The following is a 27,847-nucleotide window of genomic DNA, read 5'->3' as shown; positions in this document are numbered from 1 at the left end:
TGTTATGGCCGCCGCAGCTTGTCAAGTGATCAACTCTGGCCGATGTAACCGCGCAGCCACTTGGACCGCGTCCAACTCGTACCCTTTGTCCGCCTAGCAAACCGTCCGACTCATCCCCTTTCTCTTTGTGTCGGCCGTACGTCGCGTAAATACTTATTTATAATTTAAATACGACTCTTGCAGCGGGCGGCAATGGTCGACATCGCTCGCCCAGTCTGTGTTGTTACTTTGATATTCCATAGAAAACAATAACATTGTGCAATTATTCGATTATTCTGCGAGTTTAATATCAAAGCTCTTCTTATTCTGTGATTTATTACGAGTATCGGGTACCCTCTCTTATCGGAGGTTGCCTATCATCAGGTGAACATTCATTCATTAATCATGCAGTTCGTAAAACATAGACCAAGGACGGGTTGTTTCGGAGAATTTGAACGATTCATCAAATTTCAACGTTCATTTTCAAGTTCTGTGAAAGATTTTTCAAGTTCTGTTTTTATTTCAGTTTTGTCAAGCAACTAGCCTACAATGATATAGTAACAGAACTTGAATAGGACTTTCACAGAACCCGAAAATGAACGTTGAAATTTGATGAGTTGTTCAAATTCTCCGAAACAACCCGCCCTTAAACACTTCCATTGAAGTGTGGTATATTTACCATATCTTCTTCTGCTTCGTCTTCAATCAATTGGATTGAACTTGTTTCATTCGTCGTTGATTCCATCTTTTTACATCTAGTACAGTCCAGAGAGGCATATACTCTCAATATCGCCCTGCTGAGAGAATTCTGCCAGTCAAAATCAAAACTTTGTTGCTTGAAATGGCTTCAGCCATGTTTGATGACTAGATCTGAGTATTTCCCAACCATCGTCTTCGCCATCTCTTTCCCCTCCCCACTACCTTCAGCCTCACGCCATGCCCCAATTGGGGATGCCATAGTCCAACCGGTTCCGCACAGTCAAGACTTTTGTGCATTATTCACACAATAAAGTATATGAAAGAGTTGTCTTGATTACTATATCATATCTTTTCTTTCAAATACTTATCTTCATTTCTTTCTCTGCCAGTCCCATAGCTAACTACCATACATTATTGTTGGCATCGGCACTACGCTGTTGACTAGCGGTGGCTAGCCTCTGCTTTGAACCATCTTCGGTGTCGCGATTTAAATCAATGTCAACGATTATTGTGCTTGGTAACCCAATGAAACTGAACAGTGACAAAATAGAACTCAATATAATGATAGATTAGATTAGTTTAGATATAATTTGAGATCTACACGGCCAAACGTATTATTGTGATTATTTTTTGGGTTATTAAGACATTAAGCGCTTCCTACTTCTTTAGCCAGCGTTTCGGACTGCGTTGCATCCATCATCATCATCTGCCCTGTTGATGGACACGCTGTTCGAAACTTTGGCTATAGAAGAAGGAATCGCAACACGGAGTAATAATGTGTGCAGAAACGGGCGTTTCGTTTGATTCTACTATCTTAACAAATGAATTGGAATCTTTAGTGCGCGTGCGTCAGGTGGGAATTCTATTCTTGTTTTACCGGTACCTCGATGGAAAATGCTCTGAAGAACTACCGCATTGATCCCATCGAGTTGTAACGATCGGCTGCGGAATGATTTTCCGGCATCTGTATTTCATCTCTCCTCCAACATGGGTCTTGAAGAGATTCCTCTCTCTCCTTTATAAGACCACCCCCAAAGATGACAAAATTATTTTCAATGCAATAAAAAAAACAACGCAATTAGGGTTTGCAATCCCGCAATCTTGCAATATTTCATCCGGCGGATTTGCGGGATTAAAAACATGTTAAATTTACACCAAAAACACGTTGTTTTGATTTACGTCTGCCTGTGAGTTGCGAATCACGAGTTACGCTAGTTTTTACTATCATAGTCTTCTTGAAATACACGTTACGTTTTGTTTTCAACATATTTTTATAATACTACTAGTACCAAAGATGATTGATTTCAAATAACTTCTTAAAGTACTTATTATGTAACCTTTTCATTATCTTAGCTGTAATATTACTGGTTGCTACTTTTGGCTCTACAACCCCTGGTGGGTCTTGGCCTCCTCAAGAGTCTTCCTCCACTCATCTCGGTCCCGCGCCAGCTCTCTCCAGTTTCGAAGCTCCAAGGCAGACAAATCTTTGAGGACGTTGTCGCTCCATCTTAACCTTGGCCTTCCCAGGCTCCTTCTGCCTATCAGTCTTGAGCTCAGCAGGGACTTTGGTTCTTGATGCTCGGTCATTCTCTCCACATGACCTAGCCACCGAAGTCTTCCCAGTGACATGAACTTTGTGACGTTTAGCTCCTTAAACAGAGTATAGAGCTCATTGTTACTGGTACATACCAAATATGCTTGATACCAAAATTCTTCTCGAACAACTAACTACGTCACCCTTTCAAAGTCTTTTTTATAATATACTAGTGGACTCAACATTGGTTCGCTATTGCTAATGTCTTTTTCGGGCGTTGTCGACTTCTACCATTCAAAGTACTCTAAACACTCCTGGTGCTAATAAGAACAAACTTTGAAATTTTCAGACACAAACGATGACCAGGTTAAATAGGTTACGTACGTAACTATTTAACATAGTTTTTCTTTCATCACTTTTAATGATTTTATATCACTTTTTACAGGTGTTTTGAATTGTCATTTTAAGGAGTGATCATGGAACCGCCATAAACGTACGAACATTAGCTTTTATTTATATAGAAGACTGGAATTAAATACATATAATAGATATGAAATAATAAAAAAATGTTGCCAATATTTCAATCTAATACCCTTTAATAAAAATTCCACGGGATTTCTAAATTATATACTGCATTCCTGCGAGATTTGAAAAAGGTGCGGGATTTGAAAACCCTAATCACAATTAGATTAGCTTAGATTTGTTTTTTCAATATTCTATTTTTGATTTGCAAACCCTAATCACAATTAGACTAGCTTAGATTTGTTTTTTCACTATTCTATTTTGTCATTGAGCCGTTTTGTTTAATGTTATTGTTATTCCTATTGATAGGTATCGTTGTGGGTTTGATGAATTATTATTTAGTGTCGTCTGTGGTTACCGCGGCAGTGGTTTAGTGATTGTGAGATTATAGTGAGTCGTCCGGGCGACGATTTGTCGTTTTGCGAGTCAGGATGGACGACTCTGGAGGAGACGAGATGTATCACAACACCAAGCGGAAACTGGACAAAGAAGATGCCGTGGAGGAAGGTAAGATATCTCTACCTTAACCCACCTCATAATGCTGACCAACCGGGTGGCGAAACATTTCTCTTTCTGTACATATACAGGGGTGCTCTTGTGAAATTTACCAGTAAAAAACAAAGTTTTTTATTTATTTAAAAATACATAATTGTTTGTTTGTTTGTTTGACTGAGGAGTGAACCTTCTTCCCCAGGGACTGCAATCAACCGCGCTAATAACTGAGCCAAATCCCGATATGGTATGACTGACATTTATTTAATATTGTATGCTGTATTGTCATCCAATTTCAGAGAAATGCGTGTAATTCTGAGTGTGTATGTGTAATTAAATTAACCCACTTAACGACATCCGATCGAGCTGAGATTCGGCAGATGGACTCGTTGTTGATGACAATGCATTCTATCAACTTTTGGTGGCAATTTGATGACATCACTACAGTTAATATACTAATTAATAATAATAATAATACTTGGATGACTTTTATAGCGCCGTTTTTGTGCAAAAACACCTCAAGGGCGCTGTACAAACTTATAATACATTTCTACAGTGTTATTACTTAACTATTTATGGAGAAAATATACAGTACAATACTTACCTGGTAGGTCACTTGAGATTAACACTTAATTAACATTATCTAATTGTTTATTGGTGAAATTTAGATACAGGATTTAGGACTTAAATGTAGGTACTACCTGATGGGAATTTAGCGAGGTCAGTAGTGTTGTCAACTCCAGTGGAACGTTCAATATCCAGTCAAACAAAAAAATTATGCTTAGAAAGACATTTTAAAATAGAAAAAAAACTTGTTTACTGGTTGATTTTTATTATCTGGTATGCGCTTAGTTCTTCTAAACTAGGCAACGAATTTTGGTAGAGTTTTCACTATCATTTAGAAAATTTCTTCCGGAATGTTTATATATATAAAACATGTATATTACATTTATAGAAAGTAGAGAAAAGTCAATGTTTTGTAATCAAGTCGTAAAAAGATTATTTTCGGGCGCTTACATTGCCAACGCTGGCTAAACCTTATGAGGTACATCAAAATAATGTACTACGGAATTGTATATCTTAAAAAGGTCTACATAAAAGTCTAAAATGGTATATGTCTATCTCATAAAATAAGTGTAATGTCTTCACAATGAATCTAAATAAATACAGTAATATGACTAAGAATACCGTTGTATGGTCGATCACGCTTTCGCAATGGCGGTGCACTTGTTCACAGATAAAATAGATATGTTAGCAAGTCGACAGGATAGAATAATCGATATATATTATAAAAGTAAGTGTACAATGTGCGTGCCGCTATAACTCAGAAACGAGTCGCGGTACAATCAAGGGAGTTATTTGTTGCGGGAGCCCTCTATCCCCCATCCATGAAGTAAGTTTCCATTTTTACCTGAAGGGCGTGCTTTTGAAGATAAAAGGGCTAGAAGTTTCGTCCTCTACAAATTTCTAGGACATTTGAGAGTATTCGAGAGCATTCTACAATATACTCTTTACTGCTCCTTGGTTCGCCCCCATCTTGAATATGCTTGTGTTATTTGGTCTCCTTTTTATGCTGTCCACATTCGACGCACTGAATCTGTTCAACATCGGTTCTTAAGAGGGATTGCTAGGAGGCTAGGATTAGAAAAAGGCAAATACTCATATGATGAAATTGAACTAACTCTAAACCTCTCTCCTTTGGAAGTCCGTCGGGAAAGAAATGACCTCATTTGCTTCTTCAAAATTATAAATGGTATTATTGATTCACCTACTCTACTGCAACTTATTCCCTTCAATATCCCCTCGCAAAGACTCAGAAATAATGAACTGCTCTTCCTCAACCATCATTCGACAAATTATGGATATTATTCACCATTGTCCAGAATGTGTAGACTGGTCAACTCAAGTCAAAACCTTAACTTTTTTGGGATAAGTCTGAATGATTTTTGCCAGTCGCTAAACAAGTGACGGAATATTATAAGTGTCCTGTGGTCCTGACGTATTCTTGACTTGATTCGACTTGTCACTTTATTTCCTTATATTATATCTGCCATATGTCTTTGCTTTCATGTACCTTTGTCTACTCCTGTATTTTCCATTTTACTTTATTCGTGTTATTATTTTGTAATTTGGACGATGTCCGTTAATAAATAAATAAATTCCAGAACATCCCGGAACATTCTGGAATGTCAACATGCCAGATCATAATGAACTAAAAACGGGATTACAGGCCGTTTCCTGATAAACTTTTAGTAAATTCGTAATCGTGACAATACATTCTTCTTCTTTATGTGCCGTATCAGGTCCCCCCGACGTTGGCGATCACTCTTGAAAATGTCTCCTTGTCTTGCGCTGCCCGGAATAGCTCCTCCACACTTCTAATGCCGGTCCACTCTCGTATATTTCGCAGCCAAGACATTTGTCTCCTACCAGGCCCTCTGCGACCCTCTATCTTGCCTTTCAATATTAACTGGAGCAAGTGATACTTCTCCCCTCGAAGTACATGACCCAGATATGAAATTTTCCTGATTTTTATCAATCTAAGCAGTTCTCTCTCTGCTCTAGCCCGCCTGAGAATTTCTGTGTTGGTGATCATGTCGGTCCATGGGACTTTGAGTATTCTCCGGTGAAGCCACATTTCAAAAGCCTCTAACCTGTTCATGGTATTTACTTTCAAGGTCCATGTTTCACATCCATACAACAAGACCGACCACACATAACATTTTAGCATTCTCTGCCTTAGTTTTAAGCTGATATTATCATTGCAGAAGAGGGATTTCATTTTAATGAACGCAGTTCTTGCTGCTTCAATTCTGCACCTAACCTCTACATCTGGGTCAAGAGTCTCCGTGACAATACATTGGTATTTCTAAATAGTATAAAACAAAGTCACTATCCGCGTCTGTCTGTTTGTGCGCTTAGTTCTTTAAACTATGCAACGGAGTTTTATAGGGTTTTCACTATCATTTAGAGAATTTCTTCCGGAAGGTTTATATATAGCGCCCGATTTGATGTCACCTCAATCACCTCAATCATGAGGTAATTGAGCACAAAAACGGCGCTATACAAATCATCCAAATCAATATTATTGTTATACATGTATATTATATTTAACAGCTGGTAGGATATATTAATTCCTTGCCAAGCAAATAAAAATTATTTTGGTATGCATTTTTTAAAGTACAAAATTCCACAAAAAAAAAGTGTGTTTTTACCTAACCTTTTGACAAGGCGGCTGTTGTTGCATTTCTTACTTGTGCACTGGTACACAGTGGATCAATGTTGCTAATTCTTCGAAGCAAGCTCTATTGAAATAATCATGAAACAGACTCAGCATGCCCATATTTCGTTTGTGCATTAGAAATTGTAGATTGTTGGTTAGTTATCATCTCATCTAAGTCGTCTGTCTCTCTTGTTCCAGGCGTCGTAAAGCGTCCCAAAGGTGTGGAGGGCCTCCCCGGCGCCCCGCAAGCCCCCGAAGCTCTGGAAGCCCTAGTGGAGACTCCGCAGCCCGCCCCCGTAGAAGAAGTGTCGGCGCTGAACCTGCTGCATCTGTCTGATGATGTACTGCTGTGCATTCTGAGGCACTGCGCGCCGCACCATTTGCGAGCTTTGAGCTTGTAAGAATAATTCTTTAATTAACCAAAACGAATGCATAGGTGGCAAGCTACGTTTGATGTTCTTGTCCTGACGTTTGTCCAGGTCTCGGACGCCCGTCGCTCCTGGTTACTGACCGTGACAGATTCCTACCCAACTCTTATACATTTTTCCTTCCCAGAACTTCCTCATAAGATTGAGGTTATGAGCATCTTAGCCGTGTTTGGTGAATTTAACTCTTTGCACGCGGCCGTATCAACTGTTGTTACGGCAAAAAGTCCATACTCGCACGCGGCTGTATCAACTGTTGAAACGGAAACTTTGAATGCCGATATTCCAGCGGTCTTTCGACATAAATTTATTTCCCGCTCGCTTGAACATTCGTAGAACTATCACGATGCTAACATCTACAAGAATTTCTCGAAAATAAAATTGTATTTCATTAAAAAACATCGATAATCAAGTGAGCCTCTTTGCGCCTTCGAGTGCTATGGTGTACAATTTTGTCAACGGATGGCGTTAGTCCAATTTTGTTATTATATTAAGTGACATAAAATTTAAGTGTTCAGTTTTCATAACTAAAAATGATAAGTGATCATGGTGTCCCACTTGTGTCTATCACCTAAGTACACACACGCCGAGTGAATGGCCACATGTGACCACATTCAAAAGATACGGTACGTCTTTGTATGAAATGTTATGTTTTTGTTTTTATAAACATCTAAGAGTGTTGACACACGAGGATTTGTTATCATATTGTGGAGAATAATCTGCTCTGTCTATATAGTCCAATAAATCATGCCAGAATCCTATAATTTGACATTTAATTGCGTGCGTAGGTATTTGAAAATATGTGCCGCGTACGGGTATAGATAAAACAGAGCAAATTAACGCGTTCAAAAGGTCAATCTGAATATCCAGGTACTTTCCCACCTTCCTTTTCCTCATCTCCTTCCCGTCCCCAATACATACCCTCACAACACACCCCAATTAGGGATGCCATAGTCTCACTGGCTCCAAACGGTTCTGGCACAATTGGGATTAAAACCATTTCAACTAATCAAAATAATTGTATTTTTTAAACGAAATTGCATAGCTAAAGTTTATTTTCATAGTTTTTACAAATTGGTTGCATGAAAAATGTAATATTTGTGTCGTTTTAGTAAATATAATAGTATTTGGATGATTTATATAGCGCCGTTTTTGTGCAAAATCACCTCAAGGGCGCTGTACAAATATATAATACATTTCTACAGTGATCTATGTTATTACTAACTATATATGGAGATAATATACAGTACAATACTTACCTGGTAGGTCACTTGAGATTAACACTCAATTAACATTAACTAATTGTTTATTAGCGAAATTTAGATACAGGATTTAGGAAATAATTGGATATAACTGGACTTTCTCTCAGGAATGGTATATTTAATTTAAGGGTATGACAGCTTAAAAAGGTAAGTTTTTAGTTTAGACCTGAATTCTGTTGGACTTGTTATGGATCTTAGTTCCGGAGGGAGTTTATTCCAAGCCTTCACCAAACTTAGTATTTGGCTTGCGTTTAGGTTCCATCAGTCTGCCTACAGCTGCTGATGTTGCTGATCTAAGAGTTGACTGCCTCAGACCAGTGTTTTCCGGGACGCATAGTTCAGAGATGTAGGGTGGGGCCATTTCATTGATGGATTTAAACACCATCCAGCACAGTTTGTACTGGATTCTTTCAGGGCACTTGAGCCAGTGAAGGTTACAAAGGTATTCTGAAATGTGCGAATATTTAGAAACCCCGGTTATGAGCCGTGCTGCTGCACTAAACACTGATTGAAGTTTGTCAATTTAATATTGTCGGAATCAGTAACTCTAAATTAATTTTATTTATTTTTACTTGTGATTTTGTAAATATCTGCAAATATATCTGACGTATTCATCTCTTCTCCAGTTGCTGTCATCGTCTGGCTTGGTTATGCCAGGAGCGAGCGCTGTGGCGCCGCGTGGACCTGCGCCCGCGCCGGCTGGGAGCGCGCGCACTGGCCGCATACATGCGCGCCATGCCGCCGCGCACTACGCTTCAGCTGTGCGTCCGCGGACTTGTTGGCAGGTACGCAATAATTATTACTCTCTAGCGGTTTGTTTGCGGAACCATCTCATTTTACCCAACCTAACTTAACCGAACCTAATCCAAAAAACCATCACGCCATTTCTGTGGAGGGGTAGGCACTTTATTTTGGCACGCACTTGCTTAATTAACACTAATACATATTCTTCCATTATTCTGACTCTTTGACATGGCCCGACTCGAGTATCTAATTCACTTGATCGTGCCATGTCTTCCTCGGGCGTCCCCGACTTCTGCTACCATTCGCATTTGCATCATAAATCCTCCTTACACTCCTATCTTCGCTCATTCACTCTATATGCCCAAACCATCTAAGCATCCCTTTGTCACATAATAATTCTCCTTTCTAAATCTCACTCATTACGCTTACATCAGCCTTGCACTCTTTGCGGATCTCCACATTCCTCACACGATCAAACATGGTTTTACCACACATACGCCTCAGGGATCTCATTTCTAAAGCATTAAGTCTACTTTAATCCTTTCTCTGCCAGTTCCATACATCAGGGTAGGTACCAGCACCCCATTGTGGACTGCTAGCTTGGCTTCTTTGGACAATGTTTAGTTAGCGCCAACTGCGTTCAGTCCTCCATGAATGGAGTTCCCTGCATTTCCCCTTGTTTCAATATCTCTGTCAGCCTTCCCATCTCTCTAGAACATACTTCCTAAATACACAAACTCATCCACCTATATATATATTGCACAAAAATTTATAATAAGCCACATTCTAAAACTTCCGGTAATTGTTTGGTTTCGGTTGTCTCCTTATTGTACCTTTTAAAATGTCTGCTCGGAAGATTCTCATTTCTGAGCACAAACTGCCTCCTGTTTTATATTGTGTTTTAATATTCTTGTTTTGTCCTGTTCTGCTGTTATTGTTATTCTAAGTTCTGTCATCACTTTGTATAAACAGTATATTTAGTGTTATAATATTAGATTTGTATTGGGTAAGGCACACTGTAGGAATAATTTTAAGAATGACCACTAATACTAAATTACCGTTTTTAAGTTTGTTCAATAAAGTGCACTTGAAGTGAAATGGCACTAAACTGCGCTATATACATGCCATGTTATTATTATTATTACTTTAGATCATTCCTCGTACCTTTTTGCTTCTCAGAACTATCCCCAAAGATGACACAGAATATATTATTCCCAGTGAGTTAAAAAAAAACTTGTTTTTGCGAAAGACTTTTTTTTACATTTATTCCTTCAATGTCGTTTCATTACACAATACAATCTTATCTTTTTATGTATTATGATTATAATTTAGTTTTTATAACGTGCTTTTGTGATTACTGCCACCAACGAAACTTTGTTTGAGATTATAATATGATTTCTTTAAAATCTTTGCAGACCGCGCAAGCTCCAAGCTGATGCGTCCCCCGAAGACCCTTTACGCTCCAACTCGAGCTATGTGGTCACCAGCGACGGGTCTACCTTCTGCGACATCACCGTCAACCACCGCATCGTGCTGCGCAATCCCCCCGCGCCGGCTCCCGTCCCCGTCACCCCACCCAACCCGCCACCACGACCGCGCCGCTCCCACAGCGACAGCAACCTGTCCGGTGGTCGCTTCGGAAACTATCAACCTCCCAGCAAAGACGCCAAGAACTGCGTTAACGAAAGTATAAAGCGGCGGCTTATGACTCAGAGTCTCGATGCGGCGGGGATCAACGAAGGCGCCGGGTGTTCTGGGGCTAATAACGCCGAAAACGATGAACTCGCAAACGTATCAACAGATAAAAGCGGCGAAAGTGTCAAACCGGTTATGGACGGTTCTGTCGGTGATATTCCCGGAGCGTCATCCGGGATCGATGCGAGCGCCGGTTGTTCCAGCGCGTTTAATGTTCGAAACGTGGTACCTTCACCACTGCCGGCAATTGATAATCTTGATGCTGGTGACGCAAAACGCTTCGATGATCATATTAGAGGCGTACAACAAGAAAGACCCGTTACGGAAGATGCTAATAACGATGCTGCAGTTGTAAATGACGTTCTTGTGGATCACGATATTGGCAAGATCGTACAGAATGCTCTGCGAAACAGTGCGCTTCCGATCGACATGAATAGCATTCAACCGCAGACTGTAAACGCGGCTCCGCAAGCCGACTGTTCGCGTGCGGGACCGAGTCAACCTGTTCCCGAAGCTCCGGCACAACCTAATAACGAGTTTGTCGCCGAATTTGAAGGCCCAGATGAAGAAGTACAAGTGAAGGAATGCGGAGGAAACTCCAGCCCGAAGCCGTTTAACGGTGGGGCGGCACCGACTGATAAGGCTGCCAAGGATGCAGCTAATAGTCAGGAGTTGGACGGGGATCTGACGGTCACCAAGGAGATGATGCTGACCATCAGGAAGAAGTGCCCCAACTTGAAGGAGCTGCGATTGGAGTATTGTTACATCGACTGCAGTATTGTAAGTATTACATAGCTCTTTTTCTATTAAATACATATTATCTTTTGAAAAGTTATCGATGATTCGTCAATATTATACATTGTGTCCGGAAATGCGTAGTACAAGCTGAAAATTGATCAATAATATATAAGTATAGCATTTTTTGATTGTTTTCCAGTAAAATTAGTCTGAAATTTAAAATTTTTATGTCTATTGAAAAAAAATTGATCGCTACGGGGCTAATATCAGCTGATTCGTGTCTTTTCGACACGGCTCCAAAACGACGGTCCCGAAGAACAATGTCGGATGTGCAAATTTATAGTTTTACAGTAGAGCTGTTTAATGTTTGGTTTCTGCATTTTTACTGTTATTGAGATCAACAGATATAGTTTTGTTTGATATTTTGCAGTTTCCTATTGTCGTATGAGTTTTCGTACTCCATATGTATGGAAAGAATGTTAATTTGTCAATATCCCATTTAAAAAAAATACAATCGACAAAGACAGGCATCAGGTAGGAATGCTGTCTTTGTTCCACCGGTATTACAATTGAAGATACTCTTTTGAGCAACCTTTTGAGGTCCTGGGTTCAATTCCTATATGCGACCGAATATTTTTGCCTTTTTTCTATTTCAAATTTTTGTTTGAAAGTCACAAACATTGTCTTCAATGATTAAATATTAAAATTTGAGGTTTTACTCATTAAGTTATTAAATTGAATTGATTTCATTTTTGAACGCCATTTAATGAAACAAATTTTAACATGCACAGATAAAATGTTTTGTAGACAGTCAGAGAGGCTACATTCACTAAATGATAAGTAAAATCTGTTAACATACAGTGTTATAAGCGATTCTGATTTTTTTCCTCGGCACAGTTTTCAAAGCATAAGAAATCCCATTGCAAAAAATTCCAGTATAATGTCACATGTTTGTTGGTGTGTTCCAGATACAACCCAGCGTGTTCCCGCCCACCTTGGAGACCCTGTCCCTGCGCGGCTGCGTGTGTCGCAACGTGCCCTTCAGCCGCTCCTACCTGTTCCGCATCCAGGACTACTGCCCGCTGCTGCAAGAGTTGGATCTGTCGCGCTGCGGCTGGCTCGCGTCGCACTCGCTGCTCGTGCTGAGCAAGATGCCGCGCCTGCGACGCCTGTCCCTGCGCTCGTGCTGGGGCCTCGGGGAGTGCGTGGCGTATGCCAGTCTGTCGGCGCGCTACGGCTTCAAGAGTCTTGAGGTATTTAAAAGACTCCCGGGTTCTTATAATACGTCATAGTTGTTCAATGGTTTGGAGTCTTAGCTCTATCCTACTTACTTTGATTTGGGTATGCTTGGATTGAACTATCTACTGGTCGGAAGGGATGTACACTTCACTATACATTTCTTCAGACTGGTGGTTTGTTTGTGCTGTGACTCCCAGTGTTTAAAACTCTCTGTGGACTTGATAATAGATTATTAATTAGCAAGCGGTAGTTATAATTCTGGGCTCCCGATCTTGGTAGCAATAGTCTATATCCTTGAATGTCTGTATACCTTACCTTACTTGCTACAAGTGACATCTGCGAACACCACATACTAATAATATCTAGGAGAGGAGAGAGGAAAGGTAGCCTTTACCTGTAGATGATGTTGGTTTCTTTTGAGTCCTGCTGTTTTCTTGAAGATTCCGTGGATCACTTATAGTTTATAGGTGTTGGATAAGCAATTGACTTGAAATTGGTTTTAATTAAATTTTAAAATTATAAATTGAAAGTAATGGATGAAAGAGACATCTCTGGTCAGTTTTGGATAGATTTTGCTCTGCAAGTGAGTGATAACGAATTACAGTCACCTTTGCATTGATCAGATGGATTCAGCCAGATTATATCGTTTGTCAAAAGAGGTCTATTTAAGACTAAAATGATTGAAATATTTTTTGTCACAATAATGTGGCAGTGCTTGAATTACAATGTGCTGATTCATCATCATTAAAAATTCTACTCTCTTGAGAGCTGGTTGACATATCATAATCTCATAGTGCGAATGCAAACATACATTATTAAAGATAACTGAGGAAAACCATAAATGTGCAAAAAATTTAAAAAATTCTACTTCGAATATGTTGACTGTTTTATGAGAGCCTATAAAATAAAACTGCGTACATAAATAAAAATACCTTGATTAATACTTTAGTTTTTGTCGATACATGCTTATTTTTTAACACATTATTGAGTTGTTTACTTATTCCATTAAGAAATGATTTGATATTTATTTCAACTTGCATTAAAATTTAAAGTATTTACCTACACCTAATCATTACGTACTACAATCATATAAAAAATAACCGTACTAATAATATTATGCTGTCAATTTTAATTCTTGGATTTTAAATGAAACACCTTATTTTTAAACAAATATGAATTGAGTTGTTTCACTATTCCAGTAAAAAATGATTTATATTTATTTCAACTTATATTGTAATCTAAAGTACCTACCTACACGTAATCATTACGTACTACAATCATACAAAAAACTAACGATACTAATAATACAATGCTGTCAATTTTAATTCTTGGATTTTAAATGAAACACCTTATTTTTTAACAAATTTCAATTGAGTTGTTTCACTATCCCAGTAAGAAATGATTTGATATTTCTTTCAACTTACATTATTTTTCCAAGTACCTACCTATACATGATCGTTAGGTACTACAATCATACAAAAAACTAATTGCACTTTTGCGGAATGTGAGACAAGAGTTTTACAATGAACGTGACTGATTTATTGAATTTTGAATTTAAAATTTCCATCCAATATTAATTTAAGTTTACTCGTCCGTGCCGAGTCAGCCCCACGTCACGGCTGACATTTGATATTGAACTTTCCGGGTGTGTGACGGAAGATAAATAATGTATTCAGGTGCGAGCTGCGACTCCCATCTCCAAATTTGACAACTAGTCCGGATTTAGAAGCCGTCAACTGTACACTAAAGGTTATGATCTAATATTGTGCGATATTATATTATTTACTGGGGTTGGTTAGTATATTAACAAATACATATTGTATTAATAATATGTATGTGTGTATTATATGTATTTATGTGTACAGTTTCGACTCCGATCGAAACCAAATACGAGTATGACGTATATAAACACATCTAAAGGTACCTAACTACGCAGTTAGACATAGAATTATTTTAGAGGCTTATACTAAGCTTGGTACTAATATAACCCTTTCGTAAGTGATTTTGTTAATGAAATTTTTTTGTTGCTTCTCCTGCAGAGTGAATTCAATGATCAATCCATTTTTTTCATAGGGAATTAAAATATTCTATTAAATATTGAAGTCTGACAAGAATACTCCACAGGCAATTGCTACACACTAGCGACATCTGTCAGACTCTGGAGTAAGCTTTATGGCTGGTGCCATCTATCGCTAGAATACCCAACTTTTTACCATTCATCACAGATATCAATGAATCAGAGTTTATACGAAAAGCTTTCTTGCAGTTTGTGTAATACCTGCTTTTATTTTTAATGATTTAATTGATGGTAGGCCAACCAACCAGCCAACGTGTCATTTGCTCGCCAAGCATTTCATTATATCTCTGTATAATTGTGTGTTGCAGGTGCTGGACATATCAGGCACGCCCATGGGCGACTCGGAGGTGTCGGCCTTCAGTCTGATCGGGTCGCTGCGGGAGCTGTACCTGCAGGCCGTGGGGGCGGGCCCCGCGCCGCCTCCCGACGGGGAGCCCCAACTGGAGGACCCCGCCGACCTGGGGCTGCCGCACGCCTGGGAGGCCGAGGTACGTGTCCTGATCTACCTTGTTTCATTGCCATTCGAATGCCTCATACCACAGCTGGTGAAATCCTATTCAAAGCTTCATTGGATTCTCATTAAACTTCGACTCGTTGGAGGTTATAAAAATCGTGTATCTGTCGCTAGTACACAGCTTGTTATAATACAATTCAATAGTGTGCTCCCCATACTACCAGATTCATATAACTAAATATTGAACGTGTGCAGCACAAATTTTTACGATTTATTAACTTCAAATTACACATACCTATTCAACATATATACTGTTCCAACCAATAGACTGTTGGCTAAACTTAAATTCCTAGGCATAAGAGGACGACTTCTCAAATGGATCAAATCCTTCCTCACTGAGAGAAAATTACAAGTTCGAATTGGCAACCAACTGTCATCTGAGCGAAATGTGACCAGTGGTGTCCCTCAAGGATCAGTTCTCGGTCCAGTTCTGTTTATTTTGTACATCACGGACCTGCGTACTATAATAAAATCAGACTCCAGCTGCTTTGCAGATGATACAAAATTCTTTGCCAACCCACACACACATCACAACCAACTGCAAAACGATTTAAACGAAATATATCAATGGACAAATGATTGGCTTCTAAAACTCAATGTCGAAAAATGCACTGTCCTACATGTTGGAAAAACTAACCCTACACTTGCCTACAAACTTAATGGAACACCTCTAAAAGCAGTGACATTACAACAAGACTTAGGAGTTACCATATCACAGGACTTGAAATGGGAACCACACATCGCTGGAATTGTGAAAAGAGCAAATTCACTAACATATCTAATCAGGAAATCCTTCCTTGACCTAACGCCGGACATGATGTTAAAAATATATAAAACATATGTGCGACCTCTCCTAGAATATGCTTTCCAAATATGGAGTCCTTACTTCGCAAAGGATATAAATCTGTTAGAGAGAGTACAGAGACAAAATACCAAGAGCTCTGAAAGATCTACGATACGAAGATAGACTCAAGGAACTAAGATTACCAACCTTACAAGAAAGAAGAGAAAGGGGTGACTTGATCGAGACTTTATCTGGACATTACAGTTGCCCTAGCATCCAACAAATCTAATCGTAGAAAACACTTCCTTGCAAATAGAGTAGTGGATGCTTGGAACAAACTCCCACAACATGTCATCGATGCAACAAATATAAATCAATTCAAAGCTCTATTGGATTCACATTTGGAGAGAAGAAAGGACTTAGTTCAAACTTAAAACAACTCAATTACTGGCAAACTTGTTGTGAAATCAGATATGAGCGCATCAGCAGAATGCTGCCTGCTCATTACATAATAATAATAATAATAACACATAAACTATACATTCTTACTAAATACATTCCCTAGAAAAAAGAAGAAAAATAAATGACCTAACTTTTTTATTTAAGATTATTAACTCCAAACTAGACCGTTGTGAACTTCTGCAATTCATAGAGTTCAGAGTACCTACTCTAGCAACTAGGCTAAATATATTATTCTGCAACAATAACTTTAGTACCAACTACCACATCCATGCACCTATTTCTCGCTTTCACACACTTAACTTAACAGCCAGAGTAAAGTTGGCCTCTCAGAAGCTGGGCGTACTGTACAGGGCCCGCAGATACTTTAATAGTACACAACTGCTGACCCTGTACAAATCGCAAGTGCGCCCTACTGTCGAATTTGGCAGCCATCTCTGGTCCGGAGCCCCTAAATACCTGAAAAAACCCTTGACTGATAGATTCCCCAATCTTAACAAACGGACTGCAATCTTTAGAGCACAGGCGTCAGGTAGGTATGCTGTCCTTGTTCTATCGGTATTACAATGGAAGATGCTCTGAGGAACTAGCGTCATTGATCCCTTCGGCACCGGTGCGTAGTCGGGATACACGCCAAACGCGCGCCCAACATTTGTACACGGTTGACATTTGTCACATGAGAACGGGTCGCTTCTACGATTCGTTCTTAAGTTCAACAGCTTGGCTGCGGAACGAGCTGCCGGCCTCTGTGTTTCCTCCCTCCTACAACATGGGACTCTTCAAGACCCATGTTCACTCCTTCCTCTCCACAAAAAGACCCTCCACACAGCATCCCCAAAGATGACAGAGGCCCTGAGGGAAATTATTTTCTTCAGGGCCTCCTGTGTGGAGTTAATATAAAAAATAAAAAAAATCTTGGAAACAAATTCACCTCAAATATCGACATATTTAATATAAGTTTGCCTGTTTTCAAGAGATACCTGAATGACATTTTTATGTAGCATATCTAAAGAGCGATTGCGATATTTGTTGTTTTCTTGTAGATATGTTGTGAACTTTAAAAAATTTGTTTTTTTTGTGTTGATGTTTTAAATTATGTAAAATATGTATAACGTGAAAGCCCATCAGGGAGTTTAAATTAATAAATATTATTTTATTTTAGCGACAATATAAAATTACAATACATCTCCGTACAAATTATAATGGTGAATTGAAGTATAGTGATAAGTTGCAAAATAAATTAAGTTTCTTTGTCTGAATGTGGTTTAGTAAAAAAGGGACGCTTCGATGAAGGAGAATATATGATGCGAATGGTAGCAGAAGTCGGGGACGCCCGAGGAAGACATGGCACAGTCAAGTGAATCAGATACTCGAGTCAGGTCATGTCCAGAGTGAGAATAATTTGTGTGACCGAGTTGTTTGGCGGTCCGTCCTCTCTGCCTACCCCTGCAGAGAAACGGCGTGATGGTTAGTTAGTTAGTTATGTACTTAAATGTGACATAATGCATAGTAAATTTATTGATATCCTTTTTATTACCACATTTCTTAAATTACTTTGTGACCACAATAAAATTGATTGTTAGCTTAGCCGTGTCTTCCATTATTTTCTTTTCTTCTCCTTTTATGACGACAATAGGAGGAACTCAAATGGTGTCAGGTTATTCGTAACCCGGGTATGTTTGTCTTCTGTAATTAATACAGTGAGGGTTGTGTTACAGGAGCCGCTGCCGGAGATGGAAGAGGAACTTGAGGAAGAAGAAGAAGTGCTGCCGGAACCGGAACTGCCTCCTCGCCCACCGCCAAGGTTTATCTTTTACCATTCAACCTCCTCTGTAGCCGATTTGCTGTTGCCAATTTTATTGTATTTTGTACCCTTAACCACTCAGAACATTAGAACGTCAAAAGACGAAAAATGATAATAGCGGTCAAGACATTAGAACGTCTTTTCACGTAAACGCGCGAGATTTTACAAAAATCGATTTATTTCCATCACTAGTATACGGATTGCCATGATTTAAAAAACAGAGTATCGATAATGAATAACACTACGCGTCTGTATTCAAGAATATCTATGGAACGTAGAAGTGCATTATCTAAGCCGATTGAATCTGTCATCTTGTTCGTTCATAATTTATTGCGTTTCTAAATAATTTATTAAAAATATTTTAGTTTGGACGGTTAATATTTTGAGGTGACTAATAGTTTAGTTATTTCTTCAATATATAAAGTGTTATTTCTTTATGATACTCAGAAAAAAGTACATTTTTCAAGGCTTTGAAATAATGGTAAGCGATTCTTACATATTTTTGACGTTTTCATAAAATGTATATTTAGAAACGCAAATATTTACGTATAACAACACAATGCGATAGTGGATTTCATAATCTTTCCAAAACATTTTTTAGAATGAGGCTACGTTTCCCAAGACGTGAGTTATGAAGCTTTTAGCAAAACTCGTAAATAACACAAAAATTATCACGTTTTGACAGTTCTCAAAGGAACACATAGTAAATAAAAGTCTTTGTCTGAGAGGTTAAATATTAAAATGCACACCTAACTTGAAGTGCTAAATGTTGTTAGGAGGAGCTTCAATAGTAAACTGCAAATACAAAGTGTGATGTTCTCTTCTTCAAAAACTGTCTCACCATAATACAAAATGAGATAGCATGAGTTTTGCGAGTATGAAGCTAATCGTACGTATTGTTACAGACCTCCTCCAGGCTTTCCGCCCCTCGAGAATCCGAACCAAGAAGAAGTCGACCCTTTCGGCCTGCCCAACCGCGTTCACGTCATATACGTGGATGTTAGACGCGCGCGCAACAACGCCATGCGCGTGGTGTACGAACCCGGCGCGCCCCAGCACGGGGTGCTTCACCCGCCAGGACCCGGCGACCCCGACGCTGAACCAAACCCCGACCCGGAACATCCTGACTTGCCGCCCGACATCCAGATCCGCATGAGGAACCAACCCAACGAACCTGGCGACGGGAACATTGAACGAATGGCTTTTCCACAAGTTGAAATCCATCATGAATTAAATCACGTTTTGCCGTACGATTTGAACGAAGCTGATCCTTACCCCGAAGTCGAAATTCGGCAGGACGAAGCCGACAGACCTCTCAATGTTCGTGTGAGGTTCGGCGGACCGAGACAAGCAATTGAAATACCATTCCCGCAAGGCGACGAAAATGAAGAAAACCCGCCGAATCCCGGCGAATTCTTCCGCAGAGGTCCTGGATTTTTAATGTTACCGCATTTAGTCGGACGAGAAGAGGTCGTGTTTGCCGAACACGAGAATAACCAAGCGGCTAGGGATGAAGTCCTGATCGAAGAACGATTGAATGTGAATAATGGGGAGAATGCCGACGATCCTAACATGCACAATCCCGGAGAGTTTTTGAGGCCTGGGCCGGACTTCGTCATGTTGCCTGAATTTGAACATATTCCCGTGGACGAGCAAGCGAACGGCGCTAATATAGTGATGCACGTTCGTCGCAATCATGGCAATTTGCCGCCCGGGCACAATATCAATATTGAACTCCAAATTGGCAACGGCAACCTGGCGCCGGCTGGTGAAGCACCGGTGGTTCCGGAGCAGCCACCAGCACCTCGGCCCGTGCTTCTCCGACGTGGAAGACTGAACGTACAAGTCCACGAAGAACCAAACAATGTACAGCTGATGGAACCGGTTCAGATGGAACAGATGTTGAGACACCATCTGAGGCATCATCTGCAAGAGTTGAGGAGATTGGGCGAGCAACATAACGTAGTGATTGAGCCACGCGGAGGGTACAACTTGTTTAATGCGCTCTATCCACATCCGGCAGAACAGCCGCCCGGAGAACAGCAGGCACAACCAGAACAACAGGCGGCTCAAGCAGGACAAGAGCAGGCACAGCCAGGACAAGCACAGGCACAGCCAGGTCAAGCACAGGCACAGCCAGGACAAGCGCAGGCACAGCCAGGACAGGCACAGGCACAGCCAGGACAAGCGCAGGCACAGCCAGGACAGGCACAGCCAGGACAAGCACAGGCACAACCTGGCGCACCCGATCAGGCACAGGCACAACCTGGCGCACCCGATCAGGCACAGGCACAACCTGGCGCACCCGATCAGGCACAGCCTCAGTTAAGACAGCCCAGAATGTTTCTTGGACTACGAGCTAGACAGCTACGCTCGATACTGCAGCGACAAGCCCGGCCGAGGCAGGCGGCACCAGGGCAAGCACAACCGGGTGAGGCACAAGCGGGACCAGCAGTACCAGGACAGGCAGCTCCGGAACCGCAAGCCGAAGGAGCTCAACCGCAAATAGAAGCGAGGCTGCATCAATTCCCCGAAGGCCCGTTCGTATTCCCAGAATTCCAAATCGGAATCCAGGAAGATCCGAGACCGCAACAAGATCCCCAGGCGGAAGGGATCGCACACGGTGCCCTGGGCCCGCCCATTATAATCGCGGGCCCGCCCAACGCCCGGCCGCAGCAGCCAGCCGATGGCCCACAACCGCAGCCGGGAAACCCGCTCGCGTTCCCCGCCATCCCCCCCGGGATGCCGCAGGTGTTTGTGGGCCGACCACCGCAGCCCGAAGTCCAATACCCGTTTGCAGAGTTCCGCGATTGGCTCCCGCAGCACCGAGAAGACGGCTTCGCTCGTCCGATGCCACCGCTCCAATTTGTCGGACTGCAGGAAGGCATGGTACAGAACAACCCAGACCTGGGCAATCCCATCTTGTTGCCCAACGGGCTACAGGTGTTTCCCGGAAGACCACCGGGACAACCTGGAGCAGCGCAACAAGCCGGAGCAGGACAAGAACCCGCAGCCCCACGCCCCGTATTGATAGCGGGACCTCCCGGGATGGAAGACCCGGCAATGGGTATCCAGCTTGCCTACGCACAAGCCAGAATGCTAGGGTTTCCCATACGCATCCCTGAACCCCCTCAAGGTAAGTTAATCTGATTCATTGAAAATTTAAATAATTACAGCGGACATCAAAAATCTAATTTCGAATTAACCTCGAGTCCCTCGGCCGCCCCTTCAAATTCGGGTGGTATCTTTGGAGTAAATTCGTATTAATACAAATTATTCCCGTTTAAATCGAATGTTTGCAGCCGATTACCGCCGCGATCGGCCCTTCAAGTTCAGTTATTCTAAGCAAATTCATAAAAATACCTCACATTTCCGCGTAAATCACATTTTCGCGGTCGATTAACGTCGCGGCCTACTCTTCACATTGAGATATTCGTAAAAATACTATATATTTACGCGTAAATCGAAATTTCACGGCTGATTTCGGTCACAGCCGACCCTTTAAATTCAGGAAATGATCCTATCTCAATCAAAACTATAAAACATCTCTAAGAGGAGTTGATCCTCCCCCTGGCATACCTTATAAACCTCTCTATATCAAAGGGGATATTTCCTTTTGTCTAACAAATGCTACAGTTTTACCAATTTATAAAAATGGAAGCAAAAATGACATAAATAATTATCCTAAGCACTTTCTCAAGAAATAAATTTTAAAAAATACCACATTCTAGTGTAAATCGATTCCGATTTACATAATAATAATACTAATTAGGGCGATATATAACCACGTAAAAATACACTTTACTTTTCGGCGTTTTACCGTCATGGCTGTCTTTTAGATTCAGATTTACAATATTTTATGATTTATTTTCGCTAAATTCGTTTTTCGAATTACACAAACAAATTTTCGTGTGCGGACAAAAATAAATTTCGAATTACGAATTAACGAATTTCGAATTAAAAAACCATTTTATATGAAAAAAAATTTGTGTGGATATTTTTTTGGCGAATATTTCGAATTACGCGTTTTTTCGAATTATCGGGGTTTGAATTGACGGGGTTCTACTGTAATCTAATTTATCGCTTTATTTATCTGAACTCTTCAACACAATCAATTCCAACTATAAAAATTACACTTTAATTTAAAGCAAATTAGAGTTCATTTAAGCAGATTAACAAATTAGTGTGTTTGATTGATAAATTATCTTACAGCTCAGTGCTTAGTGGCGACGTCAGCAGGCAGCTGGCTGCCGCGTCAGCCTTTCCGAGTCTTAAGTATCGATGACACGGGGCTAGTTTACAAGCTACAAGCCAGCGAGTTCGCTAGCAGCTTGTAAACTGGCCCCGTGTCATCGGCTTTTTTACAATCTGCTAGTTGACTATCCGATTGTAAAAAAGGAGCGAGTAAAATAAAAAAACGGGTTAATTAGGTTAACGGATTAAGAGGTTTTTGAAAATTTCATCCTTTACTTTTGTGTTACAATACTCTTTGTCTTTTATATTCCATAAAATAGGGTATTGTTCGTAGATGTTGAGAAACTCTGTAATATCACGCGTGTTCCACTTCATTTTTCAGCTTAAAAAAATAAACGATAGAATGCAAACAACACGTCCCGCAAAATAACACGTGATTCCAACTCGCTAGCTAGTTCGCTACTGAGCGAGTGGAAAGTTTTGTGTGTCATCGACACTCGCTAACTCGCTTACTCGCTAGCTTGTAGACTCGTCGACTAGCAGCTCGTAAACTAGCCCCGTGTCATCGATGCTATAGAGAAATGACAACATGTCCATCACGTAGAGTGTTCTCATTGACTGAATGTAATCAAACGATGAACTGCAAAGGCCAAAATTACCCTTATGTTAGTAAAAATCCCCCATCCCAGTGATGAGTTTTGTCCCCCGTTCAACTCCAATATTTAGTCATAGAATTTAGTCCAAATCCCATCGCCCTCCGTTAAACTCGACCGCTTCGTCAATATATTGGTTGAGTTTGATGAATTCGGTAATTCCATGGCCTGTGCTAATATGACAAATGTCAACCGTTTACATACATATTTTGGGCGTGCGTTTGGCGTCGTTCTCGGCTGCACCGGTGCAGAAAGGATCAATGACGGTAGAATCATTGAAGCATCTTCCATCGACATATCGGTAGAACATTGACAGTATTCCCACCTGACGCCCGTGCTCTAAAAATTGAAATCCGTTTGTTCTGAATCTATCAAAGTATTTTGGCTGTGTGCGATTTGTAGAGAGTTGTGTACTATCTGCAGTACCCGCGGGCCCTGCACAATACGCCCAGCTTCCGAGAGGGGAGCCCCTGCGCTTGTACTGTATCGATACTGCCTGTTGACCTCCTCATGTGTTGGTTTGCCAGATGCCCCGGTTCAGCCCCCTGCTGCAGCTGCGGGAGCGGCGCCGGAGAGGGGAGAAGCAGACGGTGAAGAGCGCGCCGAACCCAACTTCCACTGGAGGGCAGACAATATCCTGGCCATCATGCGTGGAGTCCAGCGGGATTTGAACAGGTATGCTATATAGTTTATAACGGACCGCTGAAGAAGACTGATGCTTTACAAACGACATCTCCATAATACCATGTTTATTTGTGTGAGAAATGTGGAGATTTGCAAAGAATGCAAGGCTGATGTAAGTGTAATAAGTAAGATTTAGAAAGGAGAATTATTATGTGACGTACGAGTGAATAATAGAAGAAGTCGGCTACGTCTGAGGAAGATACGGCACGGTCAAATATATCTAATACTCAAGTCAGGCCCTGTCAAGAGTCGGAATAACAGAAAAGTGTGTATTAATGTGGATGGAGCGAGGAGTGTTTAATTAGTCAGTTAACCCTTCGTATTCCAATCAACTTACGTGTGTCTCGTTGTTTAGAAACCGCCGCATCGGCCACTGGCCCTTCGTGAGACGTGGACACGAAGACACGTCGCGCTTGGTGACGGACGCCTCTCTTCTGCGCTTCGGCGTCTCCGAAAACGTCATACACATTGGTGAGTTTGTTCTCCATATTCGTATCGAACGCTCCCTTATTGTTGTAACATATTAACTTTTCATTTGTGATATTCGTGTGCAGGTGGCGCCCCCACGATGTGCCGCACCTCTTCATTGCGCGTGCTGGTCTGCCGGGGGTACACGCGCGTGACGGACCGCGCGCTCTCGCACTTGGCGGCGGCCGCGCCGCTGCTCACGCGCCTCGATCTCTCACACACGGCCGTGTCACCGGAAGGCGCGCGCTCCTTCCGGCACACTCGCCCGGAATGCGCTCTATCGTGCCAGCACCACACGCAGTAACCTGACGAATGCGATGAGACTGAGATAAGCACCAATCAAGTTATGAACCACCAGATCTATGAATATAAGAACCTAAACTGTGCGCGATAAGCTCGTAGGAAGCCAAACCTGCACGATATTCTGAATAGTATAGTTGACACAGTGAACCTAGATTGTGCGCTGTCCTGAAATGGCCTCGAGGGTCAGTCGACATAACACGCTGCTAATAACCACATGCAGTAATCTGCTGGATACAACGAACTGAAGATGCACAGGATTGATGGTGGTTGATACAGACATAACGTGTGGTACCTAACGAGTCAATCGGTATGGCATAAGGCGTTATAGATTGATGCGCATAATCTACACACTATTTCAGAAACTCGGGCTGGGTAGCCAATTTGATCATAAACTACGTTCAGACTGTCCACTTAAGCCATTCCCAAACTAGCAAATAAATAATGAAGCCCTCAAGAAAGCAAAGTGTATGAAATCATTTGTGATTGTAGTAATATTTTCAGACATTATTACCATTCAACTGTTGCTTGATATAATTATGTACTCGTTCACACTTGTCTTGCTTGTGCGTTGCACGCCTCTCAGAATCTGGACGAAGCTATTTGTGTAAACGCATTCGTCTGCTCGATTGTTTTCGTGGACTGGATTGAAGCACCTAACCTAACTAAATCGACTAAAGTCTATGGATAAAGGACTTTGGCATGATGTGAGACTGAATGGAGAGAGATGGGGAGAGATAACCCAAGAATTGATGGACTCGCTGAGTCGCAAATGATAGACAAAATGAACCAGCTGTGAAACTGTACCGACAAAAACTGGCACGGGCTATATCCAAGGATTAGCTGAATTGTACGTACTATAGACTTGAAAACGCTTTCCAAATTCAATGAGTCGTAAATTGTATCGATATGTAATATTGTTAAATAAATGGAGAACAGGATTTGTTCGACACATGTTAAAAATGACTAATTTGCAACAAATGTTGGCATTGGAGTCAAAATGATCAATTCACAACAAGTCTTGACATTGGAGTCAAAATGACCAATTCACAAAGAGTGATGAATTGCTGTCAAAATGACCAATTCACAACAAGTGTTGGCATTGGGGTCAAAATAACAGATTCACAACAAGTGTTGGCATTGGGGTCAAAATAACAGATTCACAACAAGTGTTGGCATTGTTGTAAAAATAGCCAATGATTGACTGCACTTTATGTATAGGGACTGGCCATTTCACAACACATGTTGGCATTGTATCATAATGACCTATTGACAACAAATGTTAACATTGGAGTTAAACTTGCCAAAATTCATCACGTGTTCCGATTTCATCACATTTTGGCATTGTGGTTTAAATGGCCAATTGTTATTGGAATTTTGATCAAATTCATCACTCGTATAACTGATTACGGTCATTCAATTTGACACTACAATATAAACTGACAGTGTCGAAACATTAATATTTATAAAATATATTGGAAAGTGAAGTTATTGCATAAATTATATAAAATCTGTGTACTATATATATAGCCCTGAACGATGAAATTAATATTTAAACCATTTTTAAATTAATTAATGTACAATTATTATACACTGTGTGGAAAAATTATTGAAGCTTCTCCTATCATAATATAAATATAACCAAGTATTAAAAATAAGTTCTTTCTATTGCCGGCACAAAAACTTGCTCAGAAACTTTAGTCATTACAAAATCAACAGTTTACGTTAAATGCAAAATCTCGGCCCGTTTCAGCTTTTGATCAAATTGTGATCAGCTGCATAATAGTGTAACAACCGTTGTGCTTTATAGCCGATCACAATTTGATCAAAAGTTAAAACAGGGGATTGGGGATCAAATCGGTACCACTTCCCATCTCGCAACTTAACCCAATTGTGGATGCAATAGTCTCACTGGCTCCGCGCAGTTGGGACTCTTGCGCGACATGAAAAAGCATTCTGAGCAGTTTTTTTGTACTAATCTAAATTTAAGAAATTTTTTTTGTGTTTTAAATAAATAAAAAAAAAACATTGTTACATACAATATTTTCCTTAGTGAGTTCTTAAATTTATTTTGGGTTGCGCAATCAGAGTTGACTTACCAACAAACACCATGGTTGTTTGTCTCGGTGCATATGTAAATATACACATCCCACAGTAATGTCCTTGGAAAGATGATGTCCTTATGAGAAACAGTATTTTGTTTCATTTATGCCTACTTTTTGAGGTTGTTTGAATTTGAACAGTAGAAAAGTTTCCAGTGCTGTACGCAAGTAATGCGTCTGTATGACTTCTGTGTTTGTGTCAACTCTGACTGCGATACGTAATGTACATTAAAATAACTTTTAAATCGCACTTGCGACGAAGTGTGTTTTTTTGTTGTTGTATGATCTTTCGGACAAATGATTTCTGCATTAATTATGAATACTGTACGGCCTTTCGTACGCAAAGATACTTACAAGCTACGTGATTGGAACGCCACCACAAGTAGCCTAACGATATGCTACTTATATAAACATGAATATCTTCGCTTGGGAACAAATTTAACATTCAAATCATGTTCGGACGTCTTTTTTGTCTAACGAGAACTGTCTAGTAGATGCAAATGTAACTCGCTTAGCGTACAACTGAGCTCAAACCCGTAGTCGTCGAAACGTGTACGAACACTAGCAAAATAGTATGGCGGATAAAAAACTCACGTTGCTGGCAAGTTTCTCCGTATACGAATGGTCTTAGGCTATCTGAAACGTTGTCTCTAGAAAAATATGGCTTAAGGCGATGCACTACGTAGTAATGCAAAATCATGTGTTTTTGGTTTGAAAATTTGGTCGCCTAGAAATGTTTCAGATGCTTTAATTAAATACTGCGAGTAGAATACATCTTGGCCTTTGAAATAATCGAGTATTTTTTAAGAGAAGTCTTTTTATAAGCCCAGAAAAAAATAATGTAAAGACCTAAGAAAACTGCTTTAAAGTTCAAAATCTCCTACTTACAAACCCATTTTCGGTTATGGTTTTATTGTATAATGTGGCAAATTAAGTTATTTATAAAATGATCGAAAAAATTTTAAATATTTATGCCTGAACATCCACAAAATAAAATGAAAGGCACTTTTTGGCCATGTTTTTTTCTTGCATAAATCAAAACAGGCGGATGGTGTTAAGCGGGAATTTACAACCTTATCGCCATCTACGTAAGGGTTGTTATTGATAGCGGCTCAATTTAAAATATTACACGACGTAGTGCATCGCCTTAACGTATTCGCTACCAAGATCTCTCGTTACCATTAAAATTACATACGTTTGGTTCGCCCACGAGACATTGGCATTGAACCGGTTAATCTGTCGAAGTGTGGTTTTTA

At 40.5% G+C, this 27,847-nt stretch overlaps 1 protein-coding gene across 1 annotated transcript; it reads left to right on the top strand.

Annotated features, from left to right (window-relative positions):
- The first annotated feature begins 13 nt into the window (after positions 1-13).
- On the top strand, positions 14-26,504 carry LOC149415746 (uncharacterized). The gene is made up of 12 exons (XM_089641480.1): positions 14-363; positions 3,044-3,241; positions 6,648-6,846; positions 8,763-8,921; positions 10,296-11,355; positions 12,282-12,566; positions 14,938-15,117; positions 18,105-18,190; positions 19,096-21,326; positions 23,565-23,712; positions 24,077-24,192; positions 24,276-26,504. Exons 2-12 carry the CDS (start codon positions 3,166-3,168, stop codon positions 24,491-24,493), a joined length of 4,758 nt encoding a protein of 1,585 aa, XP_089497606.1. The 5' UTR covers positions 14-363; positions 3,044-3,165; the 3' UTR covers positions 24,494-26,504.
- The last annotated feature ends 1,343 nt before the right edge of the window (positions 26,505-27,847 follow it).

Source organism: Hesperophylax consimilis, chromosome 17 (assembly GCF_061612785.1).
Source record: "Hesperophylax consimilis isolate HC1 chromosome 17, BYU_Hcon_1.0, whole genome shotgun sequence".
Classification (NCBI taxonomy): Eukaryota; Metazoa; Arthropoda; class Insecta; order Trichoptera; family Limnephilidae; genus Hesperophylax; species Hesperophylax consimilis.
Note: the sequence above shows the minus strand (reverse complement) of the source record. Positions and strands in the feature narration are given on the sequence as shown.